The sequence below is a fragment of the Elephantulus edwardii genome, unplaced genomic scaffold (assembly GCF_000299155.1).
Source record: "Elephantulus edwardii isolate Elephantulus edwardi_28Jun2011 unplaced genomic scaffold, EleEdw1.0 scaffold00072, whole genome shotgun sequence".
In the NCBI taxonomy this organism is placed as follows: domain Eukaryota; kingdom Metazoa; phylum Chordata; class Mammalia; order Macroscelidea; family Macroscelididae; genus Elephantulus; species Elephantulus edwardii.
The window spans coordinates 11,267,238-11,285,220 of NW_006399822.1; the positions used below are offsets into that span (position 1 = coordinate 11,267,238).

Consider the following 17,983-nt stretch of genomic DNA (forward strand, 5'->3'; position numbering starts at 1 on the left):
TGGTGGTGGTGGTGATGAGTGGTGGTGGTGGTGACCGTGATGTGGTGGTGGTGGTGGTGATGAGTGGTGACTGTGGTGGTGGTGACCGTGATGTGATGGTGGTGACTGTGATGGTGGTGGTGATGATGATGAGGGGTGCTAATAAGGGGTGATGGGAATGAAGTGATGGGAGTGTTGATGTTACAGAGGTGAGGTGGGACTGGTGCTGCCGGTAATGTGGATGACAGCCATGGTGGTGGGGAGCGGGGTAGTGATGATGATGGTAGTGAATGTAGTGGTGGAGAAGACGCTGGACTGTTGCCCAGTTTTAGAATGACTATGTAATCCTCTCCGTAAACATGCGAGGGAGTTGTCACCACCTTCTAGACGAGCAGACACAGCGGCCTCTTTCCCGCTGTAAGCAGTGGGGTGAGGATCGTGACCCTGACCGGGTCCTCACCACCTGAGTCTGCATAGCAGGGTCTGCTGGCCCCTGGACTCCAGGGTCGGGGCAGGCATGCAGCAGTGACCACCACTTGGCCCTCCAGGTGTACGATGTCCCTCCATCGGTGAGCAAAGACGTGCCCGACGGTGCGCTACTGCGTGAGGAGACGTACGACGTGCCCCCTGCCTTCGCCAAGGCCAAGCCCTTCAACCCCACCCGCCACCCGCTGGTGCTAGCGGCGCCCCCTCCGGACTCCCCGCCCCCCGAGGACGTGTACGACGTCCCCCCACCGGCGCCCGACGTCTATGATGTGCCCCCCGGGCTGCGCAGGCCGGTGCCCGCCACCCTCTACGACGTGCCCCGTGAGCGCGCGCTGCCCCCCGAGGCCGGTCCGGCGGCCGATGGCGTGTACTCGGTGCCGCCGCCCGCCGAGCGCGAGGGTCCCGCCGAGGGCAAGCGCCTGTCGGCGTCCAGCACGGGCAGCACGCGGAGCAGCCAGTCGGCGTCGTCCCTGGAGGCCGTGCCGGGCCGCGAACCACTGGAGCTCGAGGTGGCCATGGAGGCGCTGCCCCGGCTGCAGCAGGCCGTGAGCGGCACGGTGGCCCACCTCCTGGACCTGGTGGGGGGCGCGGGCTGGCGCAGCGCCCCCGAGGCTCCGGAGCCGCTGCAGGCCGAGCTGCGGGCCGCCGTGGCCGCTGTCCAGGGGGCGGTGCAGGAACTGCTGGAGTTTGCCCGCACTGCCATCAGCAACGCTGCCCACACCTCGGACCGTGGACTGCACGCCAAGCTCAGCCGCCAGGTGCAGAAGATGGAGGATGTGCACCAGACCCTGGTGGCGCATGGCCAAGCGCTGGACGGGAGCCGGGGAGGCCCCGGGGCCACTCCTGAGGACCTGGACCGCCTGGTGGCCTGCTCGCGGGCCGTGCCCGAGGACGCCAAGCAGCTTGCCTCTTTCTTGCATGGAAATGCCTCGCTGCTCTTCCGAAGGACCAAGACCTCAGCCTGCGGGCCTGAGGCAAGCGGCCCCCTGCACCCCAACCACACCGACAAGGCCTGTAGCATCCAGTCGCGGCCCCTGCCCTCACCCCCTAAGTTCACCTCCCAGGACTCTCCAGATGGACAATATGAGAACAGTGAGGGGGGCTGGATGGAGGATTACGACTACGTCCACCTGCAGGTGGGTGTCTCCCTCCCCGCCCCCATCTGCATCCTGGCATTGCAGCTTCTCCTGGGACCCCTGGTGTGTGTCCCCTTGCACACACAGGACACCCGTCACTTAAGGGTTCTGGTTGGCGCCGAGCTGCGGGGTTGGGTGGTGCTGCAGAGTCCAGCACCCTCTTCTCTCTAACCTGCTCGAGTGTTCTGCCTCTGTGACCAGAGTCCAGTTCCAGCCTAGCACATGTAGATCATTGCTGGCCTAGGCCGTGAGAATGGGGGTGGGCTCAGGGACCTGGGTAACAGCCCTGCCAGTGAGATCCCGAGAGAGATGGCCAGAGAGATGGCCGTGCTGAGAGCGGGCAGCCTAGGCGGAAAGGCTTCAGCCATGTGGCCATTTGCACCATCTGCATAAACAACTCATCCAGGGCCCAGGCCTGGGCCAGCCCCCCAACCCCCAGCCTTCTGTAGTGGCTGGTGTGTGTGTGTACGCAGCACCCCCTGGTGGACGCTCACCCTCACTGCCCGCTGCCCCAGCCCCAGGCTCCCCTGAGGTAGCCGGGCCTCAGCCAGTGCTGGTCTCTCTCCCAGGGAAAAGAAGAGTTTGAGAAGACGCAGAAGGAGCTGCTAGAGAAGGACAGCATCATACAGCAGGGGAAGGGCCAGCTGGAGCTGCAGCAGGTAAAGTCCCACCTAGCCATGGAGACCCTCAGGCCCACTGGTTCTCCCAGCCGGTCTCCTCATCTGCCTGGGACCCAGTCAGCCCAGCCCCGCCTCTGGGACTGGGCCTGACCTCCACGGCCCATACCCTCTCACTCGGGCTGTTTTCATCTTGCTTAACTGACCCATAGTTGACCCTGCAGCAGGTTTTCAGAGGCTCTCAGTCACAAGGGAAGAGATTGAACTTCTTTCTTCTGAGGAGCATGTGGTGAATTTACACTGGCTGCCTTTGGGTTGGTGGGGCAGGTTTCGGTCCACTGGGGCACCCGAGCTCCTCTTTTGGTTTGGTTTTGTTGTTAGGTGCTATTGAGTCAAGTTCAACTCATAGAGACCCTATGAACAATAGATCTGAACTCTGTTCTATCCTGCGCCATCCTCACACTTCCCGACACACAAGTCTATTGCAGCAGTCACTGTGTAAGTCCACCTGGTTGAGGGTCTTCCTTTTCTTCGCTGACCCTCCACCCTTTCCAGCATCATGTCCTTCTCCAAGAAATAGCACCTGTGGGCAACATGCCCAGAATATATAAATGTAAGGCAAAGCTCATCATTCTTGCCTCCAAAGAACACTCTGGCTGCACCTTCTCCAAGATAAATCTGTCTGTTCTCTTGGCCATCCATGGGATGTTCAGTGCTCTTCTCCAACATCACAGCTCACAGGTATTAGGATATTAAATATTTTTTTGTGGATAAGCAAACTTATTTTTTACTTGCAGCAAATGAAAAGGAGACAGAGGCTAGTGCCTTTGAAAAAAAATGTTGTCTTAGGGAGCTCTGGTGGCCTCGTGATAAGAAGCTGCACTGCAATCCCAAAGGCATGCAGTTTGAATCTACCACTTGCTCTGGAGAAGGATGGACAGTTTCCTCCTGGGCAATTACAAGCCTCTGAAAACCCGCTAGAGTGTCAGCTATGAGTTGGTTACAACTCAAAAACACACTGACGAATGGTTTGCTTGTCATCTGAAGAAATGCTGGCTTGGTTTTTAGTGATTATCAGAAGAAAGATTTGTAGACGTGGAGAGGAGGACAGTGCACGTGTAGGCGGGTGGCGTCTGAGCCTCTGGGGGTCTTTCTGTGGGCTGCGAAGTGTGTTTTGGGGACAGGTCCACTCTGCTGGATCTCAGCAGTTGCCTTGGTGTTAAACAAGTTTCATGAATTGTCCTAAAGGCCACTTGCTGCCCATGACTGCGGTACATCTGCTTCTTACTTATTTCCCTTTTTATCGGTATAGTCCTGTTTTGATCTGCATGTTTGTGATTTGCTCCAAATACCAGATGATCTGATCAAATTAGAATGTAGAATAACACTGAGTAAACACAGACGTCACACATCTCATTCTCCCTGGACACCTAGCATGGTGGAGGAGGGAGCCCGCTGGCTGCGACGAGGGTGAGGACACATGGAGCGTGATTCAAGGCCCCCTCCCCAGCTGTGAGGTGGGCTCTGTGGTCGTCCGTCTCACAGAGCTGATGAGTAAATGAAGAATGTTAAATGTTTGGAAAGTGTCTGGGACATAGCAACCCTCAGTGAAGGAATGATTGTTGTTGTTACATGCCATCAAATCACCTATGACGCGTTATGAGCCTATGAACAACAATCTGAACCCTGTGCTATCCGGATTGTCACAGTCACTGTGTTAGTCCCTCTTGTTGAAGGTCCATCTTGCTCTGACCTGACCCCTTTCCCACCATGATGTCTTTTTGCAAGGACTGGCCCTTCTTAATAACATACTCAAAATATGTGGGACACAGTTTTACCATCCTTGTTTCTAAGATTGTACTTCCTCCAACAGAGAATTTTTAAAATATATCTATATAAAAATCTTTATTATTTGAATGAGAATTAATGACTTAGTGAAAATAAGAAAGACCCCTAAGTCCCTGGCCATTTTGGTTGAGTCTGTGATAGAACACTTTGGTTAAGAATTTCAGATTTCCTCTTTCACCAAGGACCCGCCAGCATGGGCCGCGTTTGCACCAAAACCGTGAAGAAGGCGGCCCGGGTCATCATTGAGAAATACTACACGCGCCTTGGTAATGACTTCCACACGAACAATCGCGTGTGCGAGGAGATCGCCGTTATTCCCAGCAAGAAACTCTGGAACAAGATAGCAGGCTATGTCACACATCTGATGAAGTGGATTCAGAGAGGGCCTGTGAGAGGCATCTCCATTAAGCTGCAGGAGGAGGAGAGAGAAAGGAGAGATAATTATGTACCAGAGGTTTCAGCCCTGGATCAGGAGATCATTGAAGTAGATCCTGATACTAAGGAAATGCTGAAACTCTTGGACTTTGGCAGTCTGTCCAACCTGCAGGTCACTCAGCCCACAGTTGGGATGAATTTCAAAACACCACGTGGAGCCGTTTGAGTCTGTTTGCTGTGCTGTAATATTTTCAATAATTTTGGGCACACCAGCCTTGCCTTTGTAAAAAAAAAAATTTTTTTCAAAGAAAATGACCCACCAGGGCAGGTTGCTTGGTTTGGCTAATGTAGGGCTCAAGGCTTGGGGTGACCTGAGCCTGCCTGTCTGTCCTCAGGTTGGGCCTGGCTGTCACTGGCACCTACTCCCCTGGATGGAACATGAGTTCTTTTGGTTCTCCCACGCGGGGGCTGCTCTTGCTGGACATTTTTTCTTTTACCAAAAGAAGCTTACTGACACCAAAGTATTCACGCGGCATTGTTAGGGGATGAAAGTGGACACACCGTCTTCATTTTCCTAAGTGAAAAGGAAAAGGAGTGCTCAGACCTAAAATGTCCTGAAGAATTTTCATCAAGTTTTTTATGTCTATGAGTTGTCATTTTCTGTATTTATCCCTCTCTTTGAAATTTTTGTGCTGGAAATTTTCAGACATGCTTGAAATTAGAAAACCGTGACATGAACACCGGCTCCCACACCCCCCAGTGACCCTTAGCTGAACAGCCAGGACCTGTTCCATCTGGCCTCCTTATCAGTTTAACTGGAAATAAACCTTACTGAGGGGTTATCTCATCAGTAACTAAGCTGGTGTGTGCTCTGCAGGGTAGAGACTCCTGGAATTTAGCAGAGGTCATTTCCGGGGCTCCATGTAATTTCTGCTGTTTTCCTGCTTTGCTGTATCTGAATATGTATTACTTTCAAAGTGAGAGAAGAGGGGTTTCCCACCCACCAACCTCTTTAATTTGTAGCATTTAAAGATTCTCAAGAAATGGGGAAGCTCATACAGGGTGTTCACCCAGTTTTCCCATGGCTACGTCTCAGGTACTTAGAGTGTGAAAACAATCTCTTCACTGGGTGGTACAGACAGGTGACACACTCCGCTGCTGCCTGAAAGGTTGGGCGTTCAAGTCCACCCGGAGGCACCCCAGAAGAAAGTCTGGCAAACAACAGGCTTTAAAAGAAGTCCACCATTGACAACCCTGTGGGGCACAGTTCTGTCCTGACACACATGGGTCCCCTTGGGGTCTGCTCGGGAGCCAGTGACTAGCTCCTGGCCGAGGTGTTCTTCAGCTCTGTAATGTCATTTCAAGAATTTTATAGAAATGGAATCATACAGTCGGTGAGCTTAGGAGACTGGTAAAAGAACGATTACTGATTGAGGGTCTGACCACAGCCTGGCTAGCTGGTGCAGGAAAACCTTTACCAGGCAGCCCCTAGGACAGGTGTGGCTTTGCTCCCCTTCCTGACAGCCTGACCTCACTTCTGCTTCTCTCTACTGCCCCAGCTGAAGCAGTTTGAGCGACTGGAGCAGGAGGTGTCAAGGCCCATCGACCATGACCTGGCGAACTGGACCCCCACGCAGCCGCTGGCCCCTGGGCGGGCTGGCAGCCTTGGGGCCTCGGACCGACAGCTGCTGCTCTTCTACCTGGAGCAGTGCGAGGCCAACCTGACCACGCTGACCAACGCAGTGGACGCCTTCTTCACTGCTGTGTCCACCAACCAGCCACCCAAGATCTTCGTGGCCCACAGCAAGTTCGTCATTCTCAGTGCCCACAAGCTGGTGTTCATCGGGGACACGCTGTCGCGGCAGGCCAAGGCGGCCGACGTGCGCAGCCAGGTGACCCACTATAGCAACCTGCTGTGTGACCTTCTGCGTGGCATCGTGGCCACCACCAAGGCGGCCGCCCTGCAGTACCCATCTCCTGCTGCCGCCCAGGACATGGTGGACAGGGTCAAGGAGCTGGGCCACAGCACCCAGCAGTTCCGCCGGGTCCTGGGCCAGCTGGCAGCTGCCTGAGCACAAATGACTAGAGGGTGGCAGGAGGCGTCCAGGGTGGACAGAAACACCTGCACCACCACCCCCTGGCTGTGTCCTCCGTCACCGTGCCGAGGCTGGGGACAGGCCACCCCAGCTCTGGCGCGGCCCCAGTGCCACAGGCTGCCCAGGGATGTGTACATATTTATGACGGCAGGATGTGGCACGAGCCGCCTCAGAGCTGGGCTCAGGACACTGATTGCTGCTGCCCGGATGTGCCTGATGGGACACAGGGCAGGGCCGGGGCGTGGCGGGTCCCTCAGCCCACAGGCCTGGGATGACTCTAGCCCCAGGAACCCAGGAACAGGCAGCCGGTGTGCTCCCTTCCTGCAACAGGAGAAAACCCTAAAGAATTATTTTTCATTATTGATTTTCCAATCATTTGACTAATGGTCTACATTTAAATAAAATTTTTAAATGGAAAGCTGCTTCCCGAGGGATGTGCTGGTGACAGGAAGAATAGCTTGGCCCTGGGACCTTGAGGAAATGTCAGCCACCAGTTCAGTGGTCAAGGCTGTGGGACCCCATCTGGAATTCTGCACTTAGTAAGAAGCTTGTCACTTGAGCGGTGGCCCCTGCAGTGTTCTGAATGACACAGGGACTTGCCCTCCAGGTCAGAGAGCGGGGACTTGATGGGCTGTTGCTGTGGGTCAGTGCCCATCCCACACCAGTCAGGCCCCTGTCCCCTGAGTGTGACCTCGGACTCTGAGAGACACTGGCAGAGATCAGGGGGCTGCTCCTTACTCTGAGCTTCATGTGACCAGGGCCTCAGCATCCTTATCTGTACCAAAAGAGGGTGCACATCAGCCCTCCAGAGGGGACACACCCCACTGAGGACACAGGACTAAGCAGTTGCTGTCCAGGCTATATTTGGGTTTACACAGGTGTAGTGGAGGCTGGGTGTGCTGACCCTCCTGCACTCAGGCCATGGGCTTGGTGGCTTAAGCACACAGACCTGGTGAGAAGGGATGACCCAGGACATAATGCCCACCCTGGTCCAACTGCCATTGTTTGAGCAGATGAAGGGACTGTTGGTGTTGCCTATAAGGGGATCGGGGCTTGTCCAGCATGGAGGGGACTGCTGAGGCTCTCAGATGTCCTGACCTGGCAGTCCAGGACAGCGTCTGGAGATGGAAGGCACACAGAGACCGTGCATGAGTCACTTGGACTTGGGTTCAAGCCTAGTTTTGCATCTGCTGGAGGGACCTGGGTAGGAACTGACCCTTTCCACCTGGACAGCCTCTGAAGGCTGAAATGGGCTGAAGACCCAATTCCAGCAAGTGAGACAAAATGCTCACAGAGCCCTCCCTCAATCTGGGGTGTCTTGTCACCACTCGAGGGGGTCCAGGCCTGTGGGATTGGCAGGGAGGTGATAAGATGCAGGAGGAAATGCCTCTGACCCTGGCCAACTGTCATGTCCACGGGATTGGTGCCCCAGAGTTTGAGGTCAGTGTTGGGCAGAGCTGCCTTCTGCAACTTCTCAGGGTTGAAGTCTGGGGAACAGAATCAGGGGTCATCTCACTTAGCCCACCCCGGAGAATGTTCAGGCCACACAAACTTTCTAAGGTGGTTATCCGTGAAGAAAACTGACTTGGTCAAACCGCAGATTCTTCTGTTCGTAGCCCAAATACCTTCCCCTGTACTAGGTGCCATCGAGTCAACCATTTCTCATAGCAACTCTGAACAGCCCTGAGCCCCGCCCTATGCTGCACCATCCTCCTCCTCCCGGTCACCGTGGGAATCACCATGTCAGTCCATCTTGTTGAGGGTCTTCCTCACTTTTTGCCTTTCCCCTGAATTTCTCGGAGAACCGATTCCACCTGAAAATAGGTCGAGAGGAAGAATCACAATCCTTGCGGCGAAGGAGCAGCACCTCCAAGACAGGTTGGTTGGTTCTTTTGGCCGAATATTTGGTCCCCATTCAGAAGCATCGATTTTTCTAAGGGCGTCCTTATTTGTCCAACTCTACTGAAAACACCGTTGGCTTGGATCCGGCACACCCTAGTCAGTAAATGGACATCTTTGCTCTTTAGAACTTTGAAGAGGTCTTTGAGAGCAAATTTCCCACGGCAACAGGTCTTTTAATTTCTTCACTGCTACTGCCATGGGTGTCGACTGTGGACCCAACTGCAATGGTCGACTTGAGTCCTTTCTCCCCGAGCCATGAGGCTGCCAGGCCAGTCGGACCAGGGGTCACTCTTCTGCAGTCCAGTCGGACCAGGGGTCACTCTTCTGCAGTCAGTGCTTCCTTTGAGCACACACTTTGGATCATCTGCATAGACCTGATGCCACATTCTCCACCATCCCCTTCAAATTCTCCCACTGGCGGTTTTTCACTAGACAATGAAATGACTTCCCCAGACAAACCCTGCACTAGGCGGCTTGTTGACGGCGGCAACCATGGCGACCGTAGGCGCGGTTTTCTCTTCCGGGGCAGGACCTGCACTTCCCGTGCCTGCAGCCGAGGCCCCGCCTCCCGCGAAGGACACGCCCCTTCCGGCATGGCGGCCTGTGTCTGGCATCTCGGGGGGGCGGGGGTCCCGGGCCGCCGGCGGAGGGGCCAGGGGTCCGAGCGCGACAGGCCGGGCCTCAGCGAGCGCGACGGTCATCGCGGGCCAGCGGGAGCGGCTCCCCGGGCTCACTGTCCTCGCTCACGTGTGATAGACGTTGAGCGAAGGGTCTTGTGCACGTTGAGTGATTTGTCTGCACCTGGGATTTAGACCGCAGGTGAGCGTCTCCCACTCAGGAGGCGCCCGCACCGTGGACGTTGGCCGGCAGGCGAGCGGGCACACGGCGGGGCGACGCCGAGAGGACAGGTGGAGGCCACGGAGCAGGTGGCCGCTGGGGCCCTGCAGCTGGGCAGAGAACCTGGACAGCCCCGGACAGAGAGCCCGGACGGCCGGGCAGAGAACCCGGACAGCCGGACAGAGAACCCGGACAGTCGGACAGAGAACCCGGACCGAGAACCTGGACAGCCCCGGACAGAGAGCCCGGACGGCCGGACAGAGAGCCTGGACGGCCGGGCAGAGAACCCGGACAGCCGGACAGAGAACCCGGACAGTCGGACAGAGAACCCGGACCGAGAACCTGGACAGCCCCGGACAGAGAGCCTGGACAGCCTTACAGAGAACCCGGACAGCCGGACAGAGAGCCTGGACAGTTGGACAGAGAGCCCGGACCACAGGGGCCAGCGACTGATGGAAAGATGGCTTCTGGCAGGTTGGCGATGCTTCGTTTTTATGTTCCCTCACATTTCCCTTTAGTGAGCACCAGCTATTTAATATTCCAAAACAAACCTACGCATTTTGTTCTATTCTTCATTATTTAGAGAAATATTCTTTTGAGTTACTCATGTGGTTCAGGCCTTCCTTCCATGTGTAAGACAATGACTAACCCCTGTGGAAATGTGAAGATACTTAACATCTGGACAGCTACAGGGAACTCTGCAGGCCTAGTGCAAGAAGCTGCGCTGGGATCCTGAAGGAACGTGGTTCGAGGCCACTTAGCTGCTCCACAGGAGAACGATGGACAGCCTCCTCCCGTGTGATTAACTTTCTCTGAAAACCTGTCAGAGTCTCAGCCGTGCTGGGGTGTCAGCTGTGGGTTGGTTTTGACTCCATAGTAAAACAACAATAGATATTATAGCACCGCCAACTCAACCTAGGTAACAAGTTGACAGCTGAAGTTTCCAAAATAAATTACGCACGGTATATATTTCTATAAAAGACCAGTCATACTGTGTTAGCAACAACTTTTCCAGCCTCTACAGTTACTGGAACACAATTACAGAAACACCCATCAGGCTCCATTCAAGGAAAAATGTACAAAAGAGGCACCGGCTTGTTGCTACTAGCTTCTTAATCATCATGTGGAAGGGAAAAGTCTACAACATTGTCATTAAACACCAGCCCTGGTGCAGCCTGTTCTCTGGACAATGAAGCTGGTATGAGGGATGCGACAACACTCCCACCTTTGAAGCAGGTATGAGGGATGTGGCAACACTCCCACCTTTGGAGACCCCCTGGGCAGGGCACCCCAGTCACCACCCAGTGGCTCCTGGAGAGAGAGGAGGTGGCAGTTGGGCTCAGGAGAGTGCTGGGGAGGGGAGGGTGTCCAGCACTGTTAACATGGTGACCTTATCCACACAGCGAGGGCACAAGACTAGACCAGTGTTCCCCAAACTGGGCTCTTGATGACTTGGGGTTCCAGGTGGGCTCGGGAGTGTGTGAGCGTCATTCTCTGATAGCCCATGGGCTCCAGGTACCCCAGCCCTGGTTTCAGTGGACCCCACATTGGGCAGCATGACCACCCAATCTCCACTGAGGGGCCCACCAAGAACGTGGAAGCCAGAGCTGGTCTGTGGGAGAGGCATGGGGAGAGGCAACCTGTGCTTCCTCAGCCTCATCCTCCTCAATTGCAGGGACACTTGCCAGGGCCCGGAACCAAGTCAGGGACAGCGTCCTCCACACTGACATTCCTGGCCAGGTCACATCAGGATGGATGGCAGGGTTCCCCCACCTGGGAGCAGTAGCAGGTTGGTTGGTGACCCAGTAGGGTTAAGTGGTGCCAGAGCTTTGGCCCCTCCAGGCCATTCAGTCCCCACCCACCAGCTTAGCAGCCACCTGGAGCTGCCAGCCTGAGCTGGGAGACCAGGCCCAGGCACCCCCATCGACACCCCTGCTGCTGCGGGCCTGAGGTCCTTAGACATGATGGGTCTTCAAGCCCCATGGTGCTCCCACACCTTTGTAGCAAGAGCTGATTGAAGAAGGGGCTGCCCCATCTGGAGGATGCAAACCAGGAGGTGGCCCTAATCTTGGGGTGGAAGAGCTGACAAAGGAGGAAGGACACTGTCCAGGCAGAACCCACCCACTCAGTGGTGGATTGATTTCATAGAAGGTCGTGCATCCGTCTTGTGGGGTGACAGAATGAGACAAGGAAGGGACCCAGGCAGAGGCAGATTGACATGGAGAGGAAGATGAAGCCTCCTGCTTCTGGAAATTGGGGTCAGGAGACAAGTGAAGGGGAACCTGGCAATTAAGCTGGTGTGGAAGAGGAGAGAGCCAAGGAGGAGCCAGAGAAAGGCCATGATGTGTGGCTGGGGGGCCTGCTGCTATTATATTCCCCAAGTCCACTAATCATGGGGGGCCTTGCCACCCCTGCCTTTATATCATGAGTTCAAGGGCTGATGGGCTACTTTCCTCTCATGGGCCCAGGAAGGGTCAACACCTGAGCGGACACACCTGAGAGGATTCCCAGACACAGGTGTATGTGGCCACGTGGGCTTTTCTCGGCCTTGCTCTCCACCCCCAGCTCCCCTCCTCACCCCCCGCGCCCCTCTCACCGAGCTCCCCTCCACACCCCCCTCCGCTCTCCTCCTCACCCCCAACTCCCCCCTCACCGAGCTCCCCTCCACACCCCCAGCTCCCCTCCTCAGCCCCAGCTCCCCCCTCACGCCCAGCTCCCCTCCACTCCTGGTGCTGAAAGGTGGTGGCAAAGGATCTTGGGGAGATGCCCCACTGTCTACCAGACCTGTCCCTTCCTCCTGGGGAATGCTAGCATTCAGGAGCAAAGACGCCTTGACCACAGATGCAGACAGACAGACATGGATGATGTGTTTCCACAGGTTTATTGAGGTTATGGTTGTGGGGAGGCTAAGGGTGCCTGGCCCCAGGCTCAGTTGGCAGCCAGGATCTCCTGGACCCAGGGCATGAGGGCGGTGACGCGGGCATATACGCCAGGGCTGGAGGTGGAGCAGACGCCGCTGCCCCAGGACACGATGCCCACCAGGGTCCAGGCACCTTCCTTCTGGCAGACCAGGGGGCCGCCGGAGTCACCCTGCAGGGAGAGGGCAGGCTTGGAGCTGGGTGCTCGGGCCTGGCGGGGGGGCCAGGGACTGGGTGCCACAGCTAGCCCGGGGCCTGGCACTCCATACACTCACGTTGGGGGGGGACCATGGCCTTCCTGCTGAGCCATGCCCAGGGCTGGGGGGGAGTGATGCAGAAGCCACAGTAAAAATACAATTAAAAACAGCTGCCATCTAGCCAGTTCCAACTCACGGTAACCCTGCGGTGTCCGCTGGTGCCATGTGTTCAGTGGCTGGATTTTGGGACATAAATCTTCAAGCCATTCTCTCATAGCACCTCTGGGTGCATTGAAGCTGCCAGTGTTTCACTTAGCCTCTGTGCATTAACCACTGACTGGAGTGCTTGGGGGGAGCCAGGGGCCTACGTGAGGACAGAAGAACCTTTGTCTTTCTAGAAACAAGGCCTTCGTTCCCCTGTGCCCACTGCTGCACAGCTCCACGGCTTAGACATCCACACGCTTACACCCTAGATGTCATGAGAGGTTTCCACAGGGTGGCTCAGGGGACACGGACCCATCTAACAGCCCTTGGCTGTGGGTCCAGGATCCTGTCTGCCAGACACACCAGCCTGATTTTTCCAGAACTCCACCAGATCTGAGGCTCGGAGAGGGTTCTGGGAAGGGGTGCAGGATGGGGGGGGGTTCTTGGGGAGGGGTGCAGGGGGAAAAGGGTGCTGGGAAGGCCCCAGGCGGTACCATGCAGGAGGAGACGCCGCTGGCGCCTGCGCAGACCATGAGGTCGGTGATCTTGCTGCCCCAGTACTTCTTGCAGTCGGTGTTGGAGAGCAGGGGCAGCGATGCCTGCTGCAGCCGGTCGGGGGTGTTGGCGTCTGCAGCGGGGGTGGGGGGATGCTCAATGGTGCCTGCAGCCCCACCGCCCTGCGCCTTTTCACCTGCCCGTGCCCCCCACTTGCTGGTGCACCTGGCACCCCTGTGTCCCTTCACTGGCCTACACCCCCAACAGCCCTAGCCCCCTGCAGCACTGCACAGACAGACTTGCGTTTCCTTCCCCCCACCCCCAGGCTTCCCATGATCCCCCCCCATTGGCCCACTCCCTCTGCAGCCCACACCCGCCCTGGGCCTCCCTGCGCTCCTGGGCAGCCCCCGGCCCACCGGGCGCACTCACTGTTGTGCTTGGTCAGGCCCCAGCCGGTGGTGGCGCAGATGGAGCCAGCGGGGAAGTCGTCCTCGGCGCTGGGCAGGCACACGGCGGACACGGTCTCAGAGAAGCGGGCGGGCGTAGCCAGCTTGAGCAGGGTGATGTCGTTGTTGATGGTGAACATGTTGTACTTGGGGTTCTTGAAGACCTGTGGGGGCGCAGATAGGTCGGCGGGGGTTGGGGAGGAAGCCTGGTCAGCACACACTCCTTGTCCGGTATCTCCTGTGACCCAGGTGACCAGGGCAGCGCTGAGGGCAGACCTTCCACGTGGCTCCTCGTGTCCCTGCCGTCAGCCTGTCTCTGGGTTTTGGGGTGATCTGGAAGGGACTTGCCCATCCCGCTCCGTCTGGACCACACACTCCCTAGAGTCCCCTCTGCCCTGGTTCCTCCTGGGGCCCCCCTGGGGTCCTGTGGCCTTCATACCTTTGCAATCTTCAGCACCTGGATGGCCTCGGCATCTGAGCCCTGGTCAAACTCTCCGGCCACGACCAGGTCGGAGGTCCTGGAGGGGCCAGGGGAAGGAGGGGGTCCCACTGTGAGGTAGTGAACATGCTGGGAGGGGGTGCAGGTAGCTCAGGTGTGCCGACACCTGTCGGAGTACCTGCACGTGTGTTACATGCCCACAGAGCATGTAACTGTGCACACGTGGTAGTGATCTCAGGTCAAAAGACCAACAGCAGCACCCCTGGGAACTGAGCAGGGCTGGTGTGTTCTCACATTTTCAGAGAAGGAAACGGAAGCTCCAAGAGTCAGGACCCACCCTCAGTTCTGGGGGTCCTCCCCTCACCCCGGAGGTTGCAGACCCTGGCCTTACCTGACCCCGCAGTGGGCAGCGGTCACTACCCAGTTCTCACTGATGAGGGAGCCCCCGCAGAAGTGGAAGCCTGTAGTGTCCTGGAGAGACAGCAGGGAGAGTCAGCCCTTGGGTCCCCCAGGTCCCATCCCAGGGAGGAGTCCTCACCCAGCCACTGTCCCCTCTCCTGTGGAGGGGCGGGTCCACACCTGCAGGGACACCTGCCACGGCCAGGAGCCAGGGACGGCATCTTCCCCGTTGACAATTCGGGAGAGGCCGCTGAGCACAGGCTGGATGGCGGGCACCCCACATCCTAGGGGGTGAGACGGTGAAGGGTCAGGCCAAGGTCAGTTCTGCACCCACTCACTGGGAGTGAGACAGGGTGAAGGGTCAGGTTAAGGTCAGTTCTGGAAGGCACCCATAAACTTGGACCCTAAACCTGGCTGCCACCTCGCAGCTGAGAAGTCTGCCTGGCTTTGCCCTCCCAGCGCTACGTCAGGGTCAAGGACAGCACATGAGCTAGATGTGGAGGAGCCAGGTGGGCCTGGGGTGCATGGGGGCCCCAAAGCAAGGGCTGAGAGCTAGGCTCTGGGGGTCCGAATCCAGGTTCTTCCTCACTGCAAGCAGCTTCTGTTTCCCCATCAGCAGAAAGGGGCTTCCTGAGTTGCTAAGCCCACAGGTTTGGGCAAAGGTTCAGCTCGAGTCAGTAAGTGAAGTGCTGGCCCGGCTGCCAGCACCTGTGGGTGCTCAGTGAGTGAGAGTGGAAGAGGCTGAGTTTGAGCCCAGTAGGGCCACGGTTGAGGGGGGTGGCAGTGACGAGGGGGGCTATCGAGCCTGCTCCACTCGCACCCTGCCTGGGAGTCTCCCGGCCCTTACGGAGTTTTTTCCTTACAGAAACAGCTTTTCTCTAAGAGCTGTGGCTGGGCCTTTTGACGTGGCTCCCCTCCCTGGTACAGTGTCTGGTCTCAGGGTGGCCTCAGGAACACGTGCCCCCCTCCTTGGGGTCCCTAACTGCCAGGGTCACATCTGAGACTTCAGGAGGTCCTGTGCACTGGTCCAGTGTCTCGTCCTCCCTTCTGTGGAGAGGAGGTTTGGGAGGCCCCGCAAGGAGAGTGACCACAGACAGGGACCTCACAGTTGGGGTTCGGAGAGGCATCCACCCCCCAGCGGGGCCTCACCAAAGGCAGAGCCCAAGAGGGCGCAGCAGGAGAGGAGCCAGAGAAAGGCCATGGTGTTCTGTGGGAGTAAGGCGCGCCTGCCGGCTCTTCCCTGTTAAATGCCCTGCTGCCAGGCTGCTATCTGGAGGCCTTGGGCCAGTGATGCTGCTCCTGGGACAGTGTCCATGGGACAGGACATGCCAGAGCTCAGCTGGCATCAGGGCCTGGGATGGCAGCAGGTGCGGCCGGGCTGAGCTCAGTGACCCCAGAGCAAGGGCGGCGCGGATCCAGGTGGCTGGGGTAGGGCACGCGTCTCGTCTCCCAGGTCCTGTCTCTTGGGGAATCCAGTGATCTGAAGACAAGCCTGGACAGGGAGACCCCCTGGGCTTGGCCAGAAACCTTGGATTTGAGCTGCACAAGTCTCAATTGGTTGTTCAACGGCACCCAACAACAATCAGTTGTTCAAAAGCTCCTGGGCAGCATGGTCAGGGGAGAGGTGTGGGGACCAGGCATGTGGCATGGGGCAGGCCTGGGTGAGGACACCCAAGTTAGAGACCAGGACACCCCACTTGCATTGGGAGTGGTTAAGGGAGCACAGCGAAGGTCACCGGGCTGTGAGCAGAGTTGCTTGGAGGGGCAAACCCTGCACATCGGCCCTGAGTTGGGCCCCCACAGCGTGGCACAGTGCCTGTGGTCCCTGGAGCTGCCCAGGAAAGATGGCCTGGCTGTCCCTAACTGGGCAAGAGCTGGTGCAAATGAACTTGGTGGGCACAGCAGGGCAGGGGACCTGGTTGTGGGACTTGGGAATCTTCCCCAAATTGGGACATTTGGGGGGTGAAACTTTGGGATGGGGGGCTGATCTTGCTGCCCTGGAGCTTCTGAGCATATGCTGTGGGGATAGTGAGTGGACGAGGGCACATGAGGGCACCACACCCAGCAACCCTGGGCCATGGTCGTGGGAATCAGCAGCTGGCCGGCCCTGCCTGCCCAGCCCAGGTCACCTAGGCTTTGGGAACAAGCCCAGCTGGAGGGGAAGGAAGACACTGCCTGCCTCCCAGGTACCCCACCTTTTGCTGGGAGTGAACCCTACAATCCTCACCCACTGCCTTTTCGGCCCCGTCCTGGGGACCCTGAGGCACATCCTTTCCCACACTTTCATCTGAGAGGGGGGCCCTACCAGGGGCGAAGAGTTAGGTCATTTCCTTTGGCTGAATTCCAGTACAGGGGCTGGGTCCCAGGGTGGGTTTGGGTGTGCTGGCATCTGTTTTCCTTTAATAGTAAAGAGAAGGACCCACCAGCTGGACCTGGCTCTGGGAAGACTGGAGGTTCTGTGACAGTTAAAGAGTTGGTTTTGTTTCCTCTGCGTGCCCTTTAATGGTGTGCAACCTAAATTCCATTTTAGAAGCACTTAAACCAGTTCACTTAGGCTGTGAATTACAACAGGATTCAGTTGTGTTTGCTGCAGGCATAGCTGCCTATCAGTGGGTTGTTGACCACTCTCTGTTAACAGGGCCCATCTGAGCAGCTCAGGGTGGTGGACAGAGCTGGGACCCTGAGCACACAGGTGTACTTCCCCAGGAAATGAACCATGAGAGTTGAAAACCCTTCTCACTGAGAACCTGCAGCCCGTGGTCATGGCGCCTGGGAACCCTGAGAAATTGCACTTTCCAGAAACGACCAGCTAAATGCTTTGAACCTGGGCTGGGACTGCTTTACTTGAAGAGTCAGGAGCCCTTTACCTCTTTCTGTGGTTCTGAGAACAGGAAATCCCTCTCTTCTGAGGCCCATGTTCCACCCTGTCCATCGTCCAGGGGGTGCCCAGCACTGCAAAGCTCAGCTCTGGGCAGCTGCCCCTTTCCCAGGGGCTGAGAGCCAGGTCTGGACATGAGAGGGACTTGGTCCCTGCTTATCACCAAGGTCCCTGGATAACAGGGGGGTGTGTGTGTGAGAGAGGCCCCCCGGCTGGGCGGAGCTTCCGGGGCTCTGGGGATAAGAGAGGAGCCCTCCAGCACACAGGCCTCACATCCCACCCAGCACCATGGCATTCCTTTGGCTTCTTTCCTGCTTCACCCTCCTGGGGGCCGCCTTTGGTGAGTACAGCCACTAAGAGTCGTGCACCCTGGTGACCCCACAGGCCCCAGAGGTGGCCTGGCCTTTCTCTCTCGGGGAATCTCTGGCAAGGCTACTTTGGGCTGCAGGAAGGAGAGCCCCCCCATAGGGCTGGCCCTGGGGTCAGTGGGTCTAGAGGCTTCAGGAGGAATTTGCAGGGAGATGAGGGCTGCACGCATCTGGGGGGCTCCACTTTTCTGGTCCCTGCCGAGCGTGCCTTCTAAAACTAAGAGCAACCAGCATAGAGAACAGCATCCGTGTTCTCCGAGCTCGCGCCGTCCCCTGGGCCCGGCCCGTGCGCTGCAGACTGACTACAGCTGCTGCTTGCTTACCAGTAAGCAGGTTCAGCTGACTCCCTTTCTCAGTCGTCGT

At 57.3% G+C, this 17,983-nt stretch overlaps 3 protein-coding genes across 5 annotated transcripts in view; 2 read left to right on the forward strand and 1 right to left on the reverse strand.

Annotated features, from left to right (window-relative positions):
* The window catches only part of BCAR1 (breast cancer anti-estrogen resistance 1), a 24,475-nt gene extending 17,962 nt beyond the window's left edge, over positions 1 to 6,513 (forward strand). For all 3 annotated transcript variants that reach the window (XM_006888833.1, XM_006888834.1, XM_006888835.1), the window contains 3 exons: positions 528 to 1,601; positions 2,171 to 2,260; positions 6,001 to 6,513. In XM_006888833.1, coding sequence (XP_006888895.1) covers positions 528 to 1,601; positions 2,171 to 2,260; positions 6,001 to 6,513 — 1,677 coding nt within the window. The remainder of the gene's footprint in view (positions 1 to 527; positions 1,602 to 2,170; positions 2,261 to 6,000) is intronic.
* A 5,691-nt stretch (positions 6,514 to 12,204) lies between these two features.
* Positions 12,205 to 15,575, reverse strand: LOC102844758 (chymotrypsinogen 2-like). The gene is made up of 7 exons (XM_006888836.1): positions 15,524 to 15,575; positions 14,555 to 14,658; positions 14,367 to 14,446; positions 13,976 to 14,054; positions 13,520 to 13,700; positions 13,090 to 13,223; positions 12,205 to 12,366 (listed from the first exon to the last, which is right to left on the reverse strand). The coding sequence occupies exons 1-7, from the start codon at positions 15,573 to 15,575 to the stop codon at positions 12,205 to 12,207; spliced, it is 792 nt and encodes a 263-aa protein (XP_006888898.1).
* Positions 15,576 to 17,535: 1,960 nt separating this feature from the next.
* LOC102845165 (chymotrypsinogen B-like) overlaps positions 17,536 to 17,983 on the forward strand; it is a 3,154-nt gene continuing 2,706 nt past the window's right edge. Inside the window, exon 1 of the mRNA XM_006888837.1 lies at positions 17,536 to 17,592. Within this exon, the coding sequence (XP_006888899.1) occupies positions 17,541 to 17,592 (52 nt within the window). The 5' untranslated portion in view covers positions 17,536 to 17,540. The remainder of the gene's footprint in view (positions 17,593 to 17,983) is intronic.

Coding starts and splice junctions, on each gene's coding strand:
- LOC102844758 (XM_006888836.1), bottom strand. CDS start 15,575: ATGGCCTTTCTCTGGCTCCTCTCCTGCTGCGCCCTCTTGGGCTCTGCC. Junction 14,659..15,523: donor CCTCTTGGGCTCTGCCTTTG/GTGAGGCCCCGC, acceptor CTCACCCCCTAG/GATGTGGGGTGCCCGCCATC. Junction 13,224..13,519: donor GGGCCTGACCAAGCACAACA/GTGAGTGCGCCC, acceptor CCCCCGCTGCAG/ACGCCAACACCCCCGACCGG.